Here is a 19,126-nt window from a genome sequence, read left to right as displayed (position 1 = left end):
AAATGGCTGCTTTGGTAGGGTTGCCAGCTTTGGGTTGAGAAATACCTGGAGATTTTGGGAGTGGAGTCTGAGGAGTGCAGAAACTTCAGTTGGGGTATAGAGTCCACTTTCCAAAGTGGCCATTTTCTCCAGGTGAACTGATCTGTCACTTGAAGATCAGTTGTAATAGCAGATCTTCAGCTACCACCTGGAGCTTGACAATCCTAGCTTTGAAAGGTAGACTCTGTGGCATTATACCTCACTGGAGCATCTCCCTTAACACTGCTGTCCCCAGGCTCCACCCTCAAAATCTCCAGGAATTTCCCAATCCAGAGATGGCAACCCAATCCATAACCATGCGGAGTTGTTTTTATATTCAGACTCAGGACTTCCATCTGTATAATGAGACTTATAGTGACCTACCTTGCAGAGTTGTTGTGAAGGTGCACCTGATTGAGAATGTAAATCACTTTGCAAATTAAAAGAAAGAAGTACTTGTCATTTCCCAGAGTTCATCCGTGTGTGCTTTAGTGTTTTCAGTTGTCTGATGCATGTAGTCATGACAAAGCCTTGGCAAGATAATTAGAATGCTATTGTTACCAACAAGACCGTACTGGATCTGGGAAAGGTTGTTAACTCTACGTGAGGAAATTCGTGGGGATTTGTGGGTGGAGCCTGAGCTCTGTAGTCTGGAGATCAATTGTAATTCTGGGGAGATCAATTGTAATTCTGGGGGAATTCCAGGCCCCACCCAGAGGGTGGCAAGAACTGGAATCTGCATCTTTTTTTCACCTTCAGGCTGGGATGAATGGCATGAATTATTTTATAAAGTGTAACACTCCAATTTTAGAGAAGAGATTCAAAATGCGGTATTGATAAGCCTCATCAATTACTGAACATTCAAAAATAAATGCCCAAGATTTGAAATGATAAAATGTTAGGCTGACTACATGCAAAGGAGGACAATTTATTTGTTTAGTACATTTGTATGTGTGTTTTTGGGGTTTTTTGCAAGGAGCTTGGGATGACATACACAGCCATAGATCTCAAGAGTATACTTGAACCCATATGTGTCTTTAATGAAATCTGCAGGCTCAAGGTTGTGTCTCCAGCAAGCCAGAAAGTTTTTCTTTTCTACTTACTCCTGATATGAAGGCAACAAAACAAAGCATAGTACGTTGGTCCAGCTTAAGGTTGCCAGGTCCTACTCAGGAAACATCTGGGGACTTTTGGGGGTGGAGCTGGCAGACTTTTGCATTCCAAATTAAAAAAAAATTCAATACAGCAGTGCAAGTTTCTCTGAATACAGTTTTCATTTCCCTATCCACTTTTTTGTGTTTTTGTTCCCCAGTGCTGCACTTCCACTAAATTAAAGTGAACTCACACACTCACAAAGCAGCCAAACTTCCTGGCTCATTCTCATCACAAGCAAGCCAAACTTTATCCTTGGCATATGAATGCAGCTCATTAAACTGGCAATGACCAAGTCTACTATGGTCTGGACATATGCTTGAAGTCTCTCCTGCTGCCCCCCCTCTCCACAGAATTTCCCTGTCCCAAAACAACTGGATGGTTCATTAACATACACTTGGTTAATGGAACCAAATTTTTATCTTTCTGCAAAGCCAGGAAAATGCTTACACAGATAAATTGTGCACCTGTAAAACTGAGGGTCATATAAGTTTCAAAGATTCACTGCATGAAAACATAGGGGAGGGAGAGATTCCAGATTGCCAGCTCTTGCAGCATTAATTCATCCAGCCTTCTCTTGTATCCAGTAAACCCATTTATTTTCCAGGCACAGAAAAACTTCCAGCAAGATGTCCAGTAAGCGAGCCAAAGCGAAGACCACCAAGAAGCGCCCTCAGCGTGCCACCTCCAATGTCTTTGCCATGTTTGACCAGTCGCAAATCCAAGAGTTCAAGGAGGCCTTCAATATGATTGACCAAAACCGTGATGGATTCATTGACAAGGAGGATCTGCATGACATGCTGGCATCTCTCGGTAACAAAGCAATGCCATGGGCTGGTGCAGCACAGCAGCCAATAAGATGATCTGACCCAGGAATTCCTAAGCTTTGAATCTCTCACCTTGGCCATAAAATATACAAGCATAGCTGCTCTGTTTTACTCTCAGCTCTCACATCATTTCAAAGTGGGAATAATGATACCAACCCACTTCACAAGGTTGTTGTAAGGGTTATGGAGATAATGTATGTGAAGCATTCCAGATGTTTTAGAACACCTAATTCTGATTTATTCTATGTATTGTGCTTGGATGAAGCCTGCAACTGGCCATTAAGGAAGTCTAAGGTCAGGTCATATATGCATCCAGGCATCCTAGGTGACACACTTTAACTAAACTGAAAAAGTACAGGGCGGGGGGGGGGAGGGAGAGAGGAGACAGAAACTGGTAGACTGATGAGATGCAAAGGAATCAGAGCTCCTGCTTATTTAAGTTCTGGGGAGAGCCAGTTTGGTGTAGTGGTTAAGTGTGTGGACTCTTGTCCGGAAGAACTGGGTTTGATTTCCCACTCCTCCACTTGCACCTGCTGGAATGGCCTTGGGTCAGCCATAGCAATCTCAGGAGTTGTCCTTGAAAGGGCAGCTGCTGTGAGAGCCCTCTCAGCCCCACCCACCTCACAGGGTGTCTGTTGTGGGGGGAGAAGATAAAGGAGATTGTAAGCCGCTCTGAGTCTCTGATTCAGAGAGAAGGGCGGGGTATAAATCTGCAATTCTTCTTCTTCTTCTTAAAAGTTGGAGAAAAGAGGAAACTCTGGTAGGGCATCTCTGGGGTCATGGCTCAGTAGTACTTTGCCTGCAGAGGGTCCCTGGTTTATCTCTACTTAATAAGTTAGGTAGTGTTAGGAAAAATCTTTGCCCGAGGATCTGGAAAGATGCTGCCAGTCAGAAGAGACAGTACTGACCTTAACATATCAGTGGTCTGCCTCGGTACAAGGCAGCTTCATGTGTTGCAGCAGTGTAATATGATAAGCTGTAGCTACCCAAATTCCTTCTCCATAACTGTTCAACGAAACTAGCTCTCTTTTGTATCTGGCCACTGTACAAACGTTGCTTCCCAAGTGCCCTCCAGTCTGTCTGTTGTACAAAACAATGGAGGACAAACTGACCACCAGTATCTCGCAAAGATCACAAAGTGTATCTAAGCACAGGAAAAAGCCTTAATAAATGTTCAGATTCTCACCTGGAGATGATAAAGCCAGAACCTTTTACCTAGTCTGAGACAGTAGTACAAGTGTCTCCAGGATTTTTGAGCCTGCAGGCACCTTTGAAATTGTGACACAACCACAAAATGGCTGCCACAGGAGGTGAAGCAAATAACTAAATGTCAGGGTGGGGAGGTGAGGTTATGCATAATTCTGGTAGTAGCTCTTCTACATTTCAGGCAGAAGTTCTGTTTAATGGGCAGGAGGAAATCTCTCTCTCACTCACAGATACAGAGGAAGCCCAAGTTCTGGGGAGAAGAGTAATCTTAAAAATGCACGGGGGTTAGAAAGTGAGGGAGAATAAAGCCAACACTGGTGGCAACTGCCACTGAAGATCACAAACATTAACCTGCATTCTGTAGACTTACTAAACCTCTCCCATGGGCCATTACAAGGTATACAAATACAACCTGTTTTGATTGAAATCAGAAGCATTGGAAAGAATAAGAGAAAAATGTGTGTGTGGAAAAAAACTCTTTGAAAATTGGAAGAAACTGGGAGACAGGGATGGCACCATGAAACATAAAAATATGTGCTTTAAAAGAGGGGTCTTTTTTTGTATTTTTTTAATATGCATGTGTGTGCACCTGGAACATGGCAACTGCTGGTGACTGACATCTACTTGGCCTAGAGAATATTCAGAGAGGTGGCTGAATAAAGCCTGCCCCTGCCCCCTGACTGCTGGTATTCCAATACTTGAGAGAGATTTCTCAGAAAATGGATATCAAAATATTTAACCGTTCCTGATATTCAAGAAATTCGATTAGTCCTGAGCAGCCTCTGCAAAAACTGTATTGTTGATGTGGCAAATTTCTGTTTTATTGTGATTAACTCTTAGCTCTTTTAATTAGTGTATGGCCTACATGCTGTTAAACTTGAAACTTGGTATTCCAAAGAGGTCTCCCATCCAAATACTTTCCAGAGTTGGCCCTGCTCAGCACAGGGCTTGCCTGAGCTATCCGGGTCATGACTTTTAAAGGAAGTTTAAAAGGTTGCATTTCTATATATGACCACTAGAGGGCACTTGATTATGCACTTGTGTAAATAAAAGAATGGCCTTTTCTGATTTTTTTTAAATGGAGCCAATGAGCAAGCTGGGACTAGTTCATCCAGAAATTGGACTTGGATGCTGGTATGTGACAACCTGGGCCACACTGGAATCCCTCTCCTCCCATTTATTAAGTTAATGAGTTGTATGAACTTGGCAATATTTCTTCCATGGGGATTATCCTCCTCAGCATCCATTCCTGATTGGCTACTTAGCATTCTGACTAATGTTAGTTCCCTAAATCATATCCCCAGGATCTGGTTTATGGGCAGTTTAAAAGGAAGCTCCTAGGAAACTATCTTCCTACATCAGCAAAGGGCCGGGGCCCATTCACTTTTGTTTGTGAGAACAAGGTCAGAGGGGCATTTTATTGCCCTAGTTTAGCAGGGGAATGTAATGTTTATACTCTGGCTAGAAAAGACCTCATAGAGAAGAAGTAAATGCACTATTAGGATGCAGTCAAGCCAGCTGATGTAAACACAGTGGAAACACTTCCTGTTATGCTGATCACTTATACAAAAGTCAGTTATTTGAGTTTATAAACAAAGCATATCTCATAAGCAAAGACAGATGCTCTGATGCAGGAGGCCGGTCTTTGTTCAAGAGAAGCCAAAAGACTGGAGCAGCTGGTTCTGCAATAGTTGGGGGAGAGAGTATACCTCAAGAGCACAGGACTTACTTTGCATGTAGAAGGTCACAGCTTCAAGTAGCTCAGTAGAGGTGCTCGGGATTGTTCTCTTCTCTAGACTTGGAAGAGCCTCTGTAGACATTATTAAGCCAGAAGGACCAAAGGCCTGACTCAACAGCCCTGTTCACATGTTGCAGTGAATGCACAGAAATCCTGCAGGTATGTTTGTGCACCTGTTTATAAGGAAGTGCCTGGGTGTGTTCAGTTTAAAAATGAAATAGAGTATTTAAATAACATGATCAGTTTTACATGCATTGAATGTAACATGAGAATAACTCAATGAACTTTTTTAAAAAAAAAATCAACTGTATACTTTTTATATTGTACATGGACTGTAAATGGATTCACTGTAACCTCACTGTAACTTATGAATAGGGCTACGATAAGATAGCTTCATGTGTTCAAAATTGCACTGAATTTCAGAGAGAGAAAAAAAGGAGGAGGGAATTCCAGAATTAGCATATCAGGGATATTTATGAATACTGATGTGAACATTAAGGAGGAGTATTAGTGTTGTGAGTTGTGAATAATTCCAGATGGGTAGCTGTATTCATCTGCAACAGAAAATAAAATGGTAGTCCCATGGCATCTTAAAAATATATTCCAGCTTTTGTGAGCCAGAACTCATTTCATCAGATACGTAAAGTGAGCTCTGACATAACAGCATATATGCTAAAATAAATTCTGTTAGTCTCTAAGGTGCTACTGGATCCTATTTTTGTTCACGTTTACAATTGATTATTGTATAATCTTGTGATTTCTCCATATGCCACAATCAGAGAGAGGATGCTGGATGGCAGAGAGTTGCACTGTCCGAAGCACATTCATTGAGAAAACTCACTGTTGAGCGTAGTTTATCCACAGGGTCAGCCATATGAGTCAAACCACAGTCTAAAGATAAAAAAAAACTGCCAGCATAGCAAGAATACAATATTCTTTGGATGTCTAGACATTTATTTATTAATCCTCTGCTTTTCTCCACAGTGGAGATCCAAAGAAGCAGACCCTCTTCCATTTTTATCCTTACAACAACAATCCTGTGAGGTAGAGAACAAGTGACCCAAAGTCACTCAGGAAACTTCCAGTCCATGGCCAAGTGGGGTTTTCAACCTGAGTTTCCTGGACTCTAGTTTGATGCTCTTAACTTTGTTGTTGTTGTTCAGTCTCACGGTCGAGTCCGACTCTTTGCAACCCCATGGACCAAGTCATGCCAGGCCCTCCTCTACCAACCTCCAGTCTGTTCAAATTCATGTTAGTTACATCAGTAATGCTGTCCAGCCATCTCATCTTTTGCTGTCCCCTTCTTCTTTTTACTTGTCTTTCCCAGCATCAGGGTCTTCTCCACTGAGTGCTCTTAACTACTATACTTTAACCACTCCAACAACTATAATACCCTCTATGGGGAGGCCTTCCCCAAAAGAGGGATTACCATGATTCCTGGCTTTTATTCAAGAAGCTCAGAGTAGTGTATTATCTTGAACTCCTTGGAGGCAGGTTAGGATTAATATGATAAAAGCAGGCAGTAGCTATTATCTAGCAAAAAACCCCACCAGAAGTTAAATACATCTCTCAAAACCATCAGCAAATAAATGTTGATAATCAGGGACAATCCTAGGTCTGACAAGTCTTCTCAATGTTGGGGCTCCTGTGCTAAATTTCTTGGTCCTTTTTAAGTCTAGAAAAATAAAGATGGCAAGGACACAGAGCTATGAAATGACAAACACAGACTTTTTTTCTCCCTCATTAGACCAGATCTTAGGGTAACCACTGAAATCAATGGGCAGCAGATTCAGGACAGAGCAGAACCTTCTCCAGTGGTCCCAGGAGCGGTCCAATCCTTACTCCTGGGATCATAGCTCCTCCCCTCCAAAGGCAGGGGGATCTTCTTTGGAGAGGAGGAGCTATGATCCCAGGAGTAAGGACTGGACCACTCTTGGACCACAGAGGAGGAAGACTTCATGGTAAGTGAAAAGAATCTTCCGTTCTTCTTCACACCATTGATGTATGGAATTCACAACTGATGTATGGAATTTACTGCCACAAGAAAATATAATGGCCATTGGATTAGATGGCTTTAAAGTGGGATTAGTTGACGGCGTGGAACATAAATGTATCAAAGGCAATTAGCCATGATGGCAAATAGAACCTAAGATGAGAGAGGGCCTGTGTTGCTAAGTAGCACTAGCTGAGTGGGTGTGCAGAAAGCCTTTTGCCTTCATATCCTTCTTTTGGACTTCTTGGGTTTGATCACTGTGGGAAGCAGGATGCTTTAGTCCTTGGTCCAGTAGGACTCTCCTGTCCCTTGCCAGATGTGACTCTGATAGGGTTACCTCACTCCAGTTACAATTTCTGAGTCTCTATCTTATCCTCTCATGAGGACAGAGTGTAGTAACCACAGCTTTCACTAAAAGGCAAACTAGGCCACTGAGATGAAACACTAAACTCTCCCTGGCTGACTCTTTCAGGGAAGAATCCCACAGATGAGTACCTGGAAGGCATGATGAGCGAAGCACCTGGGCCCATCAACTTCACTATGTTCCTAACCATGTTTGGAGAGAAACTGAATGGCACTGATCCGGAAGATGTTATCCGAAATGCTTTTGCTTGCTTTGATGAGGAAGCCACAGGTACAGTCAATGCAGATCAGTTCTCCATAGCAACTGGAAATACTAAGTTAAGCTTCAGCAGGTAGTGATAGTGATAAGCAAACATTCTGTTGTTTCATGAGAAACTCTCAGACTTACTCTTGGGACTCTTGCCATGTCTCTTGGCTGTCTGTGTGAGAAAGCATTCTGGGGAACTTGAAAACTTGGTCAATATTCTGTGTTTCTTTTGGTTGGTCCTAATTGTCACAGTAAAATTCTAAGTTGGCCCCTTTGTGAAAACAACCCTTAAAATTTGCAGGCTATTCATACAGTGTTTGAAATCACCTGTTGCCTACAAGCTTGCAGAAGAGAAGCTAGGTAAGAAGAGGGTTTAACTAAGGATCTGAGGATGTTTTGCTTAACAGAAGATGGGAAACTCTTGATAGCAAAAAATTTATCATTGGACTTTATCTGAGCCTAGTTTGAGATCTAAGGAAGATGGACATTAGCCAACATGGGAGTCCATCTGCACTAGCAGGTGGTGAGAATAATGTCAGGGTGACATTAGTAGGCAAGATATTTATCAGAGATAAGCATGTGAAGGAAGAGGGGTCTCATGAGAAGAGAGAAAAGTTCTCATGGCAAAGGCTATATAGGCCTTAAAATTTTTCCATCTCCTTGCTGTTTCCTTAAGAGAGCTAACAAGTCTGCTCTGGGGAGGTCAGCCATTTTGGTTAAAGATCTTTAGCAAGATTGGGTCGATAGAACTTAGAAAAGAGAAATATTGAGAGTTTAGAAACTTAGCTTCTGACATGCTTAAGCATCTAGCTTAGAATCTAGCAGGTATAAAGTTGTATAAGACTTTCTAACTAAGAAAAATAGAGTTATTAAAACTGTTATTATTTGTGATTAAAACTGGAAATTGTTTTAAGTATAAAAGAATATAAAAAGCAATTCCTTGACACTAATAAAAGATCACGAGTGGATTGGTCATTATGGTCACTGGGACTTCTCCTGGTGGAATGATGATGCCCCCCTCTCCACTTGGGCTGGGTCAGTCAAATGGCAAGAAGGGCCCATGCATGGAAGCAAAACCAGGCCTGCCCACATGAGGAAGCACCCAGCCTGCAGGATTCCCGTGTGGCCAGGGGAGGTGGCATCTAGCATGCCAGAAGCCTGCACAGCCCGGCGGAGACAACCCCCAAGGCCTGCCTAGGGGAGACTCCCAGCCCACCTGAGTCTTGTGCAGAGCTTGGAAAGAGGTGGCCAGCTTGGCAGGCAGGATGTCTTTCCCTCCCTTCCTCCTTGGGGAGGGGCAGGGCTTTTTCTAGGGTAATTTTCCCATCTGCCCCTGTCAAAGATACCAGGTGGATTTCCTTTTTGGAGGTTGCTTTGGACCAGCACAACTACCTGCAATCTCTATCTGCAAAACAGTCATTCTGTTGATGGAAATGGAAGAGACCTGAATTCTGTCTTTGATGTAGCTCCCCTTCCCCCCCTTAGGGTTACCAGTTCTGACTCAAGAAATACCTGGGGACTTTTGGGGTTGAGCCAGGAGCCAGGGTGTGACAAGCATGATTGAACTCCAAAGGGAGTTCTGGCCATCACATTTAAAGGGACTGCCTTTTAAATGCCTTTCCTCAATTGGAAATAATGGAGGATGGGGGCACCTTCTTTTGGGGCTCATAGAATTGGACCCTCTGGTCCAATTGTTTTGAAACTTGGAGAGTATTTTGAAGAGAGGCACCAGATGCTATGCTGCAAATTTGGGCCTCTACCTCAAAAAACAGCTCCTACAGATACCAACAGACCAATCTCCATAATACCCTATGGGAATCGGTCTCCATAGGGTATAATGGAGTGGCCAGTAGACATTTCCCTCCCCACCCTGCTTTCTGATGACCCTGAAGTGGGAGGAGGGCCTCCAGAATGGGGGATCCCCTGCCCCCATCTGGGGATTGGCCGCCCTACCCGCCCCCACACTCTTGGCCTGTTAGAAATCCTTTCCTCCTAGCAGCATCTTTTTAGAGGTTACAAGGGGATGCCAGAGGAAAGGGAAGTAATGGAAAGATCTGTTTCTGCTTGTGGAACAGCAGTAGTAGGATACAACCCCGGAAAAACAAACAGTAATAGTAATATTCCTTAAAGTGGAAACCATGCCTGTAGGGGTGGGTGAGTCAATGAGTATCATGAGACAGACATTTGATTTCTGGATTTAACCTCCCAGTGAACTAAAATCTAAATTGTAGTCCACAAATCTGTTCCTATGATCATGAAAGCACAGCTTCATGTGGCTGTTTTGTTCAGCTGGGCCTCGGTCTTCGAATAGTGAAGACACAAGGAATGAGTTAATGAGCTCAGCCTGGGAAGATGGAGGATGGCCTGGATTAGAAAAGCACCTCAAATGGGAGTGAGCAGTAGATGCTTCTGGGAGGAGGAGAAGGATTCAGTCTCAGACAGTAGATTATTTCAGGGGGCTTGTGAAGGAGTATCCCATTGATCAGATCTGATACTTAGGATGGCCACCTCACATTTTTTCATTGAAGGAGCTGTCTTGGACATGATCCTGCTTTAATCCAGACCTTTTTTTGGGGGGGGGGGGATTTTTTCCCCTTCCCTTCCTTTCTTCCAATATAGGTTTTATTCATGAGGATCACCTGCGTGAATTGCTTACTACCATGGGCGACAGGTTCACAGATGAGGAAGTTGATGAGATGTATCGAGAAGCCCCCATTGACAAAAAAGGCAATTTCAACTATGTGGAGTTCACCCGTATCCTGAAGCATGGAGCCAAAGACAAAGATGATTAGAATTAAGAGAGGGTCCCGCTTTCTACTGCCACTGTCCAAATCCAGGCCCCCCTTGCTGCTCCCTGAAGATCCCCTGCCATCATGGTCCTGAGTCTGTATGGGCAAAAGAGGAAACAGCTTTGAAGTATTCAGCAGACCAAGTGCTAATTTAAAACAAGAATACATGTTACAAGTTTGTATACATGCACCTCCATACACACACAGAGCATATTGGTCCTTTGTTAAGCTGCTCCTTGATTCTGTAGGTCTCTTGGAATAAGGTACTTTGATTTCCCCTCTCAAAGGGTCTAACTGCAAAGACTTTGCCAAAGGAGGTAGCAGATACACTGGATTACCAGACCATCTGGCACTGTACATATATGACATACAATCACCCAATGCCGGATCCAGTATAATCTAAGGGGGCTTGCTGAGATAGAGTTTATATAGCACTTTTTTCACTTGCAAAGTGGTTTACAGTGCAATCCTAAACAGAGTTATAGCCTCCTTAAATCCACTGAATCAACAGGCTTAGAAAGGAATAACTTTGTAGGACTACACTGTTGCAGCCCTTACTGTTTTCTCATTACCCCATCTCTGTTATTTTATTCCCACTGTATATCTGGGAAGCTTGGACAGACATTTCTCCAGGTTTATAAAATAACTGCAGAGATGAGACTTGAATTCAGGTCTCCTAGAATCTAAGTTTAAATCTTTACAGGCTGTAACACATGGGCCTTCACCATTACTGCTTTTTTTTCAGAACTGCAATGAAGCCATTCCAACACTCACTGGGAACCAATTCACAGGTTGTTTTTCCACCCTGGTAGGCCGCCTGCTCTCTGCACATGTGCACAAAAGAACACCTTTTCACCTGAGGATATGCAAAGCGCACAAACATACCTGTGGAGAAGAAATTCCCTTGATTCTTTCTTATTCTCCATTTCATCCCAAATGCATACAACCACCCACACCTTGAAAAACATGATCCATGGAGGTACTTATTGATAGTTGGCTACCTGGCAAAAAAATAAAGGAGGAATACCAATAAATAAAGGAGGAATACCAATAAATAAAAAAAGCTCGCCCTCTTGCTTATAATTATATTGAGGGGGGAATCTGCTTTATGGGGTAAAAAAGGACTATTTTTTTTCAGTTTTAAAAAGTACAAATATCGAGTGCTATAGAAGCTCTTGTACCATAATCCCTGCTAATTAAATAGCTAAGGGTATAGCTTTGTGTTAGGAAATTCCTGGAGATTTGGGGGTAGGGCTTGGGGAATTCCTGTTTTCTCCTGGGAAACTAATTCTGGTAGTCTGGAGACCGGCTGCAATCCTGTGAGATCAGCCCACACCTAGAGATTGGTAACCCCAAAACAGCCTGTAAATCTGTTCACTGTCAGTCAGGCCAAATCTCAAGAAAGCAAAATGGTGTATAAAGAGTACAATACAAACATACTTCCAGTCTGTATGTGGCCTCCTTCATAATACAGCTCAATAAGCATTGGCAAGGTGAACATTGGAAAAATCTCCCTTGGCTCTGGAACATTCTTCTCTGGGCCAATTTTATGGTCCTCCCTATACATACCTGAACTGAATACTTTATGCCCTGAAGCTAAAGACACGAGGAGAGCATGCATAATGCAATCCAAGAAAAGTCAGACACACCCAAGACTAAACCTTGTTGAAATTCACAGGACTTAAAGGAATATCCAAGCAGCTGAATCCCATCAAACTGTGATAGCATTGTGTATACCCAGCTGTCTCAATCCAGCATCACTAGAATCAAGGTTTAGGCCACACATCTTTCCTAAGAGATAAAAATTATGCTACAGCCCAACTAATTTTTATCAGCAACCAGATTTTGTATGGAGCAAAGACAATGGGGCAACAAGGCTCCACCCATGATTCCCTCTCATAAGGAGGAGGAATCAAGTGAACTATTTAATTCATTCCTCCCCAGTGGGAATGTCAAGAGCTCCTTGAGCTAACTACCTCCTGTAATGGTTTACACACAGTTGCCAACTCCAGGTTGGGAAATACCTGGAGATTTGGAGGGTGGGGTTTGGGGAGGGACTTCCAAATGGGTATATTGCCATAGAGTTCACCTTCCAAAGTGGCCATTTTCTCCAGGTAAGCTGATCTTGGCCAACTGGAGATCAGTTGTAATAGCAGGAGATCTTCAGAGACCACCTGGAGGTTGGCAACCGTCACAGAGGAGTAAGAGTTGGGAGTGGAGACATAATAAAGAGTGAGCTTACAGAGTGTTAGAGACTTCATTTAAGATACCTCCTTCCTAGGGTTGCCAAGTCCAATTCAAAAAATATCTGGGGACTTTGGGGGTGGAGCCAATAGCAAGGTTTTGACAGGCATAATTGAACTCCAAAGGGAGTTCTGGTAGGGTTGCTAAGTCTGTCTCGGAAAATATCTGGGGACTTCGGGGGTGGAGCCAGGAGACTTTCACATTCCCTAAAATAAATAAGTAAAAAACCCCCAGTATCTCTCTCTCACACACACAAACACAGAGAGAGCAGCCAAAGTAAACAGTTTGCAATCCCACACTTGTGTGGTCTCACTAGGGCAATTTACTTACTGAGTTGATGAGGTTCCAAGTTCTAAAGAGTAACACAAGGAAACTAAAGGTTCTAGTTTACCCTTTCTTGTGCAAACGGCCTCTGAGACAATTATAAAACCAACACAGTTTCTGGACTCCTTCCCTTCCACCAGGCAGGTTGTTCTGCAGGCTTGCCCCGCCCACAGCCTTGTCTAAGGTTCAAAGGCACAGAGCACCTTTTTATGAAAAAAGCTGTTCCCAGGATCTTCTTAAGCCTTTGAGGTTTGAAGGCACATGCCGAGCCTGCAAAAGTGAGGGACCCCTGCTGGGACCTGGGGATTGGCAAGTCTACTCCTTCCTCTAGTTCAGGAGTGGCCAAACGGGTTCCTTCACACATATTGTGTGGCTCTCGAAGCCCCCACTGCCCTGTTGACCAGCTTGGAGAATACATTTAAAGTTGCTTTCTTTCCACCCTCCCTCCATCTATTTCCTTCCTTCTGACATCTGATGTTTATTCTATGTGGCTCTTACATTAAGCAAGTTTGCCCATCCCTGCTCTAGTTTATTGTGCCTTGTATTTTTAACTGCCCCCCCACCCTGCAACAATGTGCCCAATCTTTCTTAAGCATCTTGGGGAAAATTGCAAAGACCAGGAGTGGCCAAACTGCAGCTCAGAAGCCACGTGTGACTCTTTCACACATATTATGTGGCTCTTGAAGCCGCCACCCCCCCCCCCCCCCGTTGGCCAGCTTGGAGAAGGCATTTCTCTATTTAAATCACTTCTGCAAACCAAGCCAGCTAGCAACTTGGAGAATCCATTTAAAGTTAAAGTTGTTTCTTTCCACCTCTCTTTCCCTCCCAGCTTTCAAACATCTGATGTTCATGTCTTGTGGCTCTCAAACATCTGATGTTTATATCTGCTTCTATAATCCTCCCAAGAAGTTAGAAGCATAGCCTGAAAGAGACTGTCTCTTCAGGAGCTAGTGTTTACAAAGAAACCAAGTAGCTGTTAAGGCACATCCTGTTAATTGTGGTCTCTATGGTAGTTTATAATGATTTAAGTACATGGTAGATAATTACATACATTTCTTTTTACAGTAATTAAGGAACAAAAAAACCCCCTACAGGATAGAGTTAATAACCCTTCTTGTAGTTACCGGATAGAATCTAACAATCATAACTAGGCATTTATACACTGCCAAAATTGGACTAGATGCTTAAACAAAATAAAGAACTAACTTGGTCCTGCCTATCAAGACAATTCATGGAAATTAGTCGAAGAACACTCCCCCGTAACGAAGAGATAGGGTTTATAAGGTCCAGTTTGTGGAATGTTCATGTTTTATCTGTTTATTTATACTGATACCCTGCTTTTTTCCCCACTGGGGATCCAAAGCTGCTTACATCATTCTGCTCTCCTCCATTTTCTCCTCAGAACAACAACCCTGTGTGGTAGCTTGGGCAGAGAGAGAACAACTGTTCCATGGCCACCCATCAAACATCCATGGCAGGACAGGGTTTTTAATCTGTGTTTCTGGGGTTGCCAGCCCCAGGTTGGGAAATACCTGGAGACTGGAGGGGTTGAGTCTGAGGACAGTGGGGTTTGGGAAGGAGAGGAACCAACAAGGTATAATCCCATAGAGTCCACCTTCCATGGTGGCCATTTTCTCCAGGTGAACTGATCTCTGTTGCCTGGAGATCAACTGTAATAGCAACAAATCTCCAGCCACAACCTGGAGGCTGACAACCCTATGTGTTTCTCATATCTTAGTCTGATACACTACACATGACATGTCCAGAGTCAATTTCCCATACAAATGTATACTGAAAGAATGGGGAAAGTTTACTCCTTTCATGTTGTGTTTGTGTGGCAGAGTGACCAAAAAGTTTAACAAGTACTAAAGCATCACCTGAGCCCTGTGGCGCAGAGTGGTAAAGCTGGTAAAGCTGCAGTACTGCAGTCTGAACTCTCTGCTCATGACCTGAGTTCAGTCTGCCGTGAAAACGTTGTGAAAGCAACGTCACCCCAAAGTCGCACAGGGGATACCTTTACCTTTACCTTTTTTTTTTTTAAAGTATCACCTAAGCTATAAGCAAGCAAATAAATGGATACAAATACATGAAAAATGGAAACACTCAAAACCCAGTGATGCAGCATCCAATCTCCCTGGACGTTCGGGGTGGGGGGTGGGGGGAGATGAGAAATTCTAGCATGAAGCTGCTGAATCAGAATTCATACACAGTCTTGGTTCTAGCAGTTTAGGCTCAGTAGAACTAAAGAATCAAAGTGGTTAGTCCACTTCAGAAAGTAATTGTCTCTGATTAATATACTATTCAACTTACTTTGCCAATTCATCAACAGTTGGGAGTGATGGAAGCATTTATGGAGTGATGGAAGCAGTCAGGTTAAAACAGATAAAAGGAAGTACTTCTTCACCCAAAGGGTGATTAACATGTGGAATTCACTGCCACAGGAGGTGGTGGCGGCTACAAGCATAGCCAGCTTCAAGAGGGGGTTAGATAAAAATATGGAGCAGAGGTCTCGGCCTACAGTCTTTGATGTCTTGGATTTTATACATTAGTTGTCACCCTCCCTTCCACCATTCTATGGAGTGTGTTTATGCCAATTATTTCCCTCTTTGTTGGCCCTGCAGGGCAGCTGATTGGCTGCTGTGTAAAACAGGTATAATGGACTATCAGTGGGCTCCAGCAGAGCACCTCTTCCGTTCTTATATCTCCGATATAGAGCTCTGTCTGACAAAGCCTGATGCCATAATAAGTTGGTTTGTCTCTGCTCACGACCTGAGTTCGATTCCAGCGGAAGCTGGTTCAGATAGCTGACTCAAGGTTGACTCAGCCTTCCATCCTTCTGAGTACCCAGCTTGCTGGGGGGAAAGTGTAATGACCAGGGAAGGCAATGGCAAACCACCCCGTAAAAAAGGTCTGCTGTGAAAACGCTGTGAAAGCAGCGTCACCCCAGAGTCGGAAACGACTGGTGCTTGCACTGGGGACCTTTCCTTTCCTCTACAAGGTGCCCCAACCTCCTTGTCATTTTGTCTGTAACAGACTAGCACCACAGTATGTATTCTTAGAATGCCAAAACAAAATTCGCCACCATCCCTGGCCAAGACTACCCAGTTGTATTAGGCAGATGAGAAATTGATTGATAATGAGCGGAGTTGAGACTATTCATTCTATTCAACTTTTCTTCCATTGTAGATTCTAGAGAGCATAAATAAAGCTCCCACGGTTCCCTTCCACCACCACTGGCCAGGCCAGATGTTATTTTCAGTAAAGTTCACTTACCTTCAACCTAGTCCCCTGCCCCTATGCCTTTAACAGCAACCCAATGAAGCTCTTCCTTTCACTTAATAACTATCACCCCAAAAAAGCTTAACTTGCTCAGTTACTTTGTTTTAATTGTTACAGGTACAGAAGTGCAGTAGCACTTTAAAGTCTAACCTGTAACCACATTTATTTCAGGTGGGTAGCCATGTTGATCTTGAAGCAGCAGAACAAAGTTCCAGAATAGTAGCATATTGGAAAAGTGTGCTTGGACATGGTCTTTTATGCTTTAAATAAAACCTTGTCAATCTTGCTGTGACTTGGATAGCACAGGCAAGTCTAATCTCATCACATCTCAGAAGCTAAGCAGGGTTGACTGTGGTTAGTACTTGGATGGGAGACCTTGAAATATCCAGTCCCAGAGACTGGGGCAGGCTCTATTCAGCCATCTCTCTGATTATCCTCCAGGCCCCCAGTAGGGGTCAGTCACCAGAGGTCAACATGACTTCCAGGTGGAAACACACACACACAGAATGGGGGTGAGGAATAGATGCTTCTAAGATCCTAAAACAGGAGGAGGATTATACTCAGTCTCAGCTAGTAGATTATTTCAGGTGGCTTGTGAGAGAGGATCCCATGGATCAGATCTGGATGGCCACTTCACATTTTCTGATAGAAAGCCAGTTTGGTGCAGTGGTTAAGTGTGCGGACTCTTATCTGGGAGAACCGGGTTTGATTCCCCATTCCTCCACTTGCAGCTGCTGGAATGGCCTTGGGTCAGCCATAGCTATCGCAGGAGTTGTCCTTGAAGGGCCCTCACCCAGCCCAGCCCACCTCATAGGGTGTCTGTTGTGGGGGAGAAAGATAAAGGAGATTGTAAGCTTCTCTGAGACTCTGATTCAGAGAGAAGGGCGGGGTATAAATCTGCGGTCTTCTTTTTCTAATGGAAGGGGCTGTCTTGGGCATGATACTGCATTAAACCATACTTTTTTGGGGGGGAGGGGTTCCCTTCCTTTCAATCTCTCCAGTACAGGTTTCATTCACGAAGAGCACCTGTGTGAATTGCTCACTACCATGGGTGACATGACTTCCAGGTGCAGACAGACACACAAAATTACAAAAATTCAACTTTCCCCCTTTGTTGGTCTTAAAGATGCCACTGGACTCAAACTTTGTCCCACATTTATTCCAGTACAAATTTTTATGAGGCAGAATTCACCTTATCATATCTAAGTTTTGACTCAGGAAAGATGATGTGGGAATAAATTGTACATTCCTCTAGATTTCCACTTAATTTTGCTACCACAGCTCTGGTGTTAAAGGTAGGGTAAGAATAAAAATTGGCAGCTTCAGCTGTATAGTGATGGATTAGTAGCTAGTGAAAGAGAGGCCAGCATAGTGTGAGTATGGTTAAATATAAGAGGAATGTCAAAAGAAGGTGAGCGAGCAGTGACCAGAATTTGAAGGTATAATTCTCCCTATGCAAAGCAGCACCATCCATTGAATTTCTGGTTGTCCTACAGCTGATAAAGACACAAAGTCTCTAGGAAGAGAAAGTGACAACCCAAGGACTACTTCCCTGAGAAGAAAAAAAACCTTCCTTGGTCAAACATCCTCCTAATTTGACCTCCTTGTCCAGAAGCCTTGAGTACCCAGAGCTGTTGACTCATTGGCTGGTGCATGGGGGAGGGAGGGGCCAATATGTCTTGAGGTAAAAAAATTTTCTTGGGAGATTTTCTCTCCTCAGTAACACAGGCTATATCCCCAAAATTATGCTGATTGGGTTCAAATGGTACTTTATATCAATTCTGTAATTATCTAGTTAATCCTTTAATACAGTTTACCATCTCTATTCAGTCCAGTAGCTCTTAAACTGGACCTAGCTAGCTCATTTTTTACAGACTCTAACATTCCCACAGCAGCATCTCTCAGGTGGTGGAAATTTGGCTGTAATCTAGAGTCCTTCAAAGAAGGTTGAAGTAGCTCACTGTTTTCTTGCTTTGCAGTAATTTATTACAACACACCTGAATTTAACACCCATCTCTTCTAAGTTTACTGACCCTTCAGTTGCTGGATTTAGAAAACTGGCACCGTCCAACAAATTTCAAGCTATGGCAAATGACAATAACAGCTTCAAAATGGTTTTGCAGTTCCTAGGTGGAAGTTGTTTTGTGATAGATAGCTCGGGATTTATTTTAAGGCGCTGTAAATTTTAAGACAATAATTTGTTTCTAATGCTAAAATGATTGGTGGGGGGGGGGGAGAGTCTTAACAAATTCTAGCATGCTTAATGTAAAGTCTGTTTTCCTAATTTTATTTTTTAAATGTTGCTTTTTTAAAGATTAAAAAAGAACCCCTAAGGGCACTTTCCTGGAAGCAAGCTGCACTGAATAACATTACACTTAATTCTAAGTAGACCTGTTTAGACTTGTTCTGGCACTTTGGGTTTAAAGGTTGAGTTTTAGAAAAATATCCTTCAAAAATATGATTTGAAAACAGATCTTCGCAGATAAAGTCTCATCGCTCCGCCGCAACCTCCCCGCCACAATTGAAACGGTATGTGAGCTCAAGGCTCCGTGCCTGTTTTCCGGATCAGCCCTAGACAGTTTTACAACACTCAGCTTGGAGGAAGTCAACAGAATCCTCTCTACTGTGCGCCCAATAACATGTGATTTGGACCCTTGCCCATCCTGGCTGATTAAAGCATGCCGGACGGAGCTTCAATATCCTGTGAGGAATATTGTAAATAGATTCCTCTCTGAGGGGCTTTTTCCAAGGCCCCTCAAAGAGGTGATAGTCCATCCCCTCTTGAAAAAACCAACATTAGACCCAGCCAAATTGGCACATTATCGGCCTGTCTCCAATTTACCCTTTTTGGGTAAAATCATTGAGAGGGCAGTAGCGCTGCAGTTAGAGTTTTCTGGAGGATGCTTCCATCCTAGACCCACACCAGTCTGGTTTTCGCCCAGGCCA

General features: G+C 43.3%; 2 protein-coding genes across 2 annotated transcripts in view; both read left to right on the top strand.

Annotated features, from left to right (window-relative positions):
- Positions 1–11,396, top strand: part of MYL9 (myosin light chain 9) — a 35,731-nt gene extending 24,335 nt beyond the window's left edge. The window contains exons 2-4 of the mRNA XM_060230972.1: positions 1,778–1,983; positions 7,407–7,568; positions 10,164–11,396. Of these exons, the coding sequence (XP_060086955.1) occupies positions 1,800–1,983; positions 7,407–7,568; positions 10,164–10,336 (519 nt within the window). The 5' untranslated portion in view covers positions 1,778–1,799 and the 3' untranslated portion in view covers positions 10,337–11,396. The remainder of the gene's footprint in view (positions 1–1,777; positions 1,984–7,406; positions 7,569–10,163) is intronic.
- The window catches only part of TGIF2 (TGFB induced factor homeobox 2), a 93,889-nt gene that overhangs the window by 29,439 nt on the left and 45,324 nt on the right, over positions 1–19,126 (top strand). The window lies entirely within an intron of this gene.

The sequence above is a fragment of the Heteronotia binoei genome, chromosome 2 (assembly GCF_032191835.1).
Source record: "Heteronotia binoei isolate CCM8104 ecotype False Entrance Well chromosome 2, APGP_CSIRO_Hbin_v1, whole genome shotgun sequence".
Taxonomy (NCBI): domain Eukaryota; kingdom Metazoa; phylum Chordata; class Lepidosauria; order Squamata; family Gekkonidae; genus Heteronotia; species Heteronotia binoei.
This window is presented reverse-complemented; position numbering and strand designations above follow the sequence as displayed.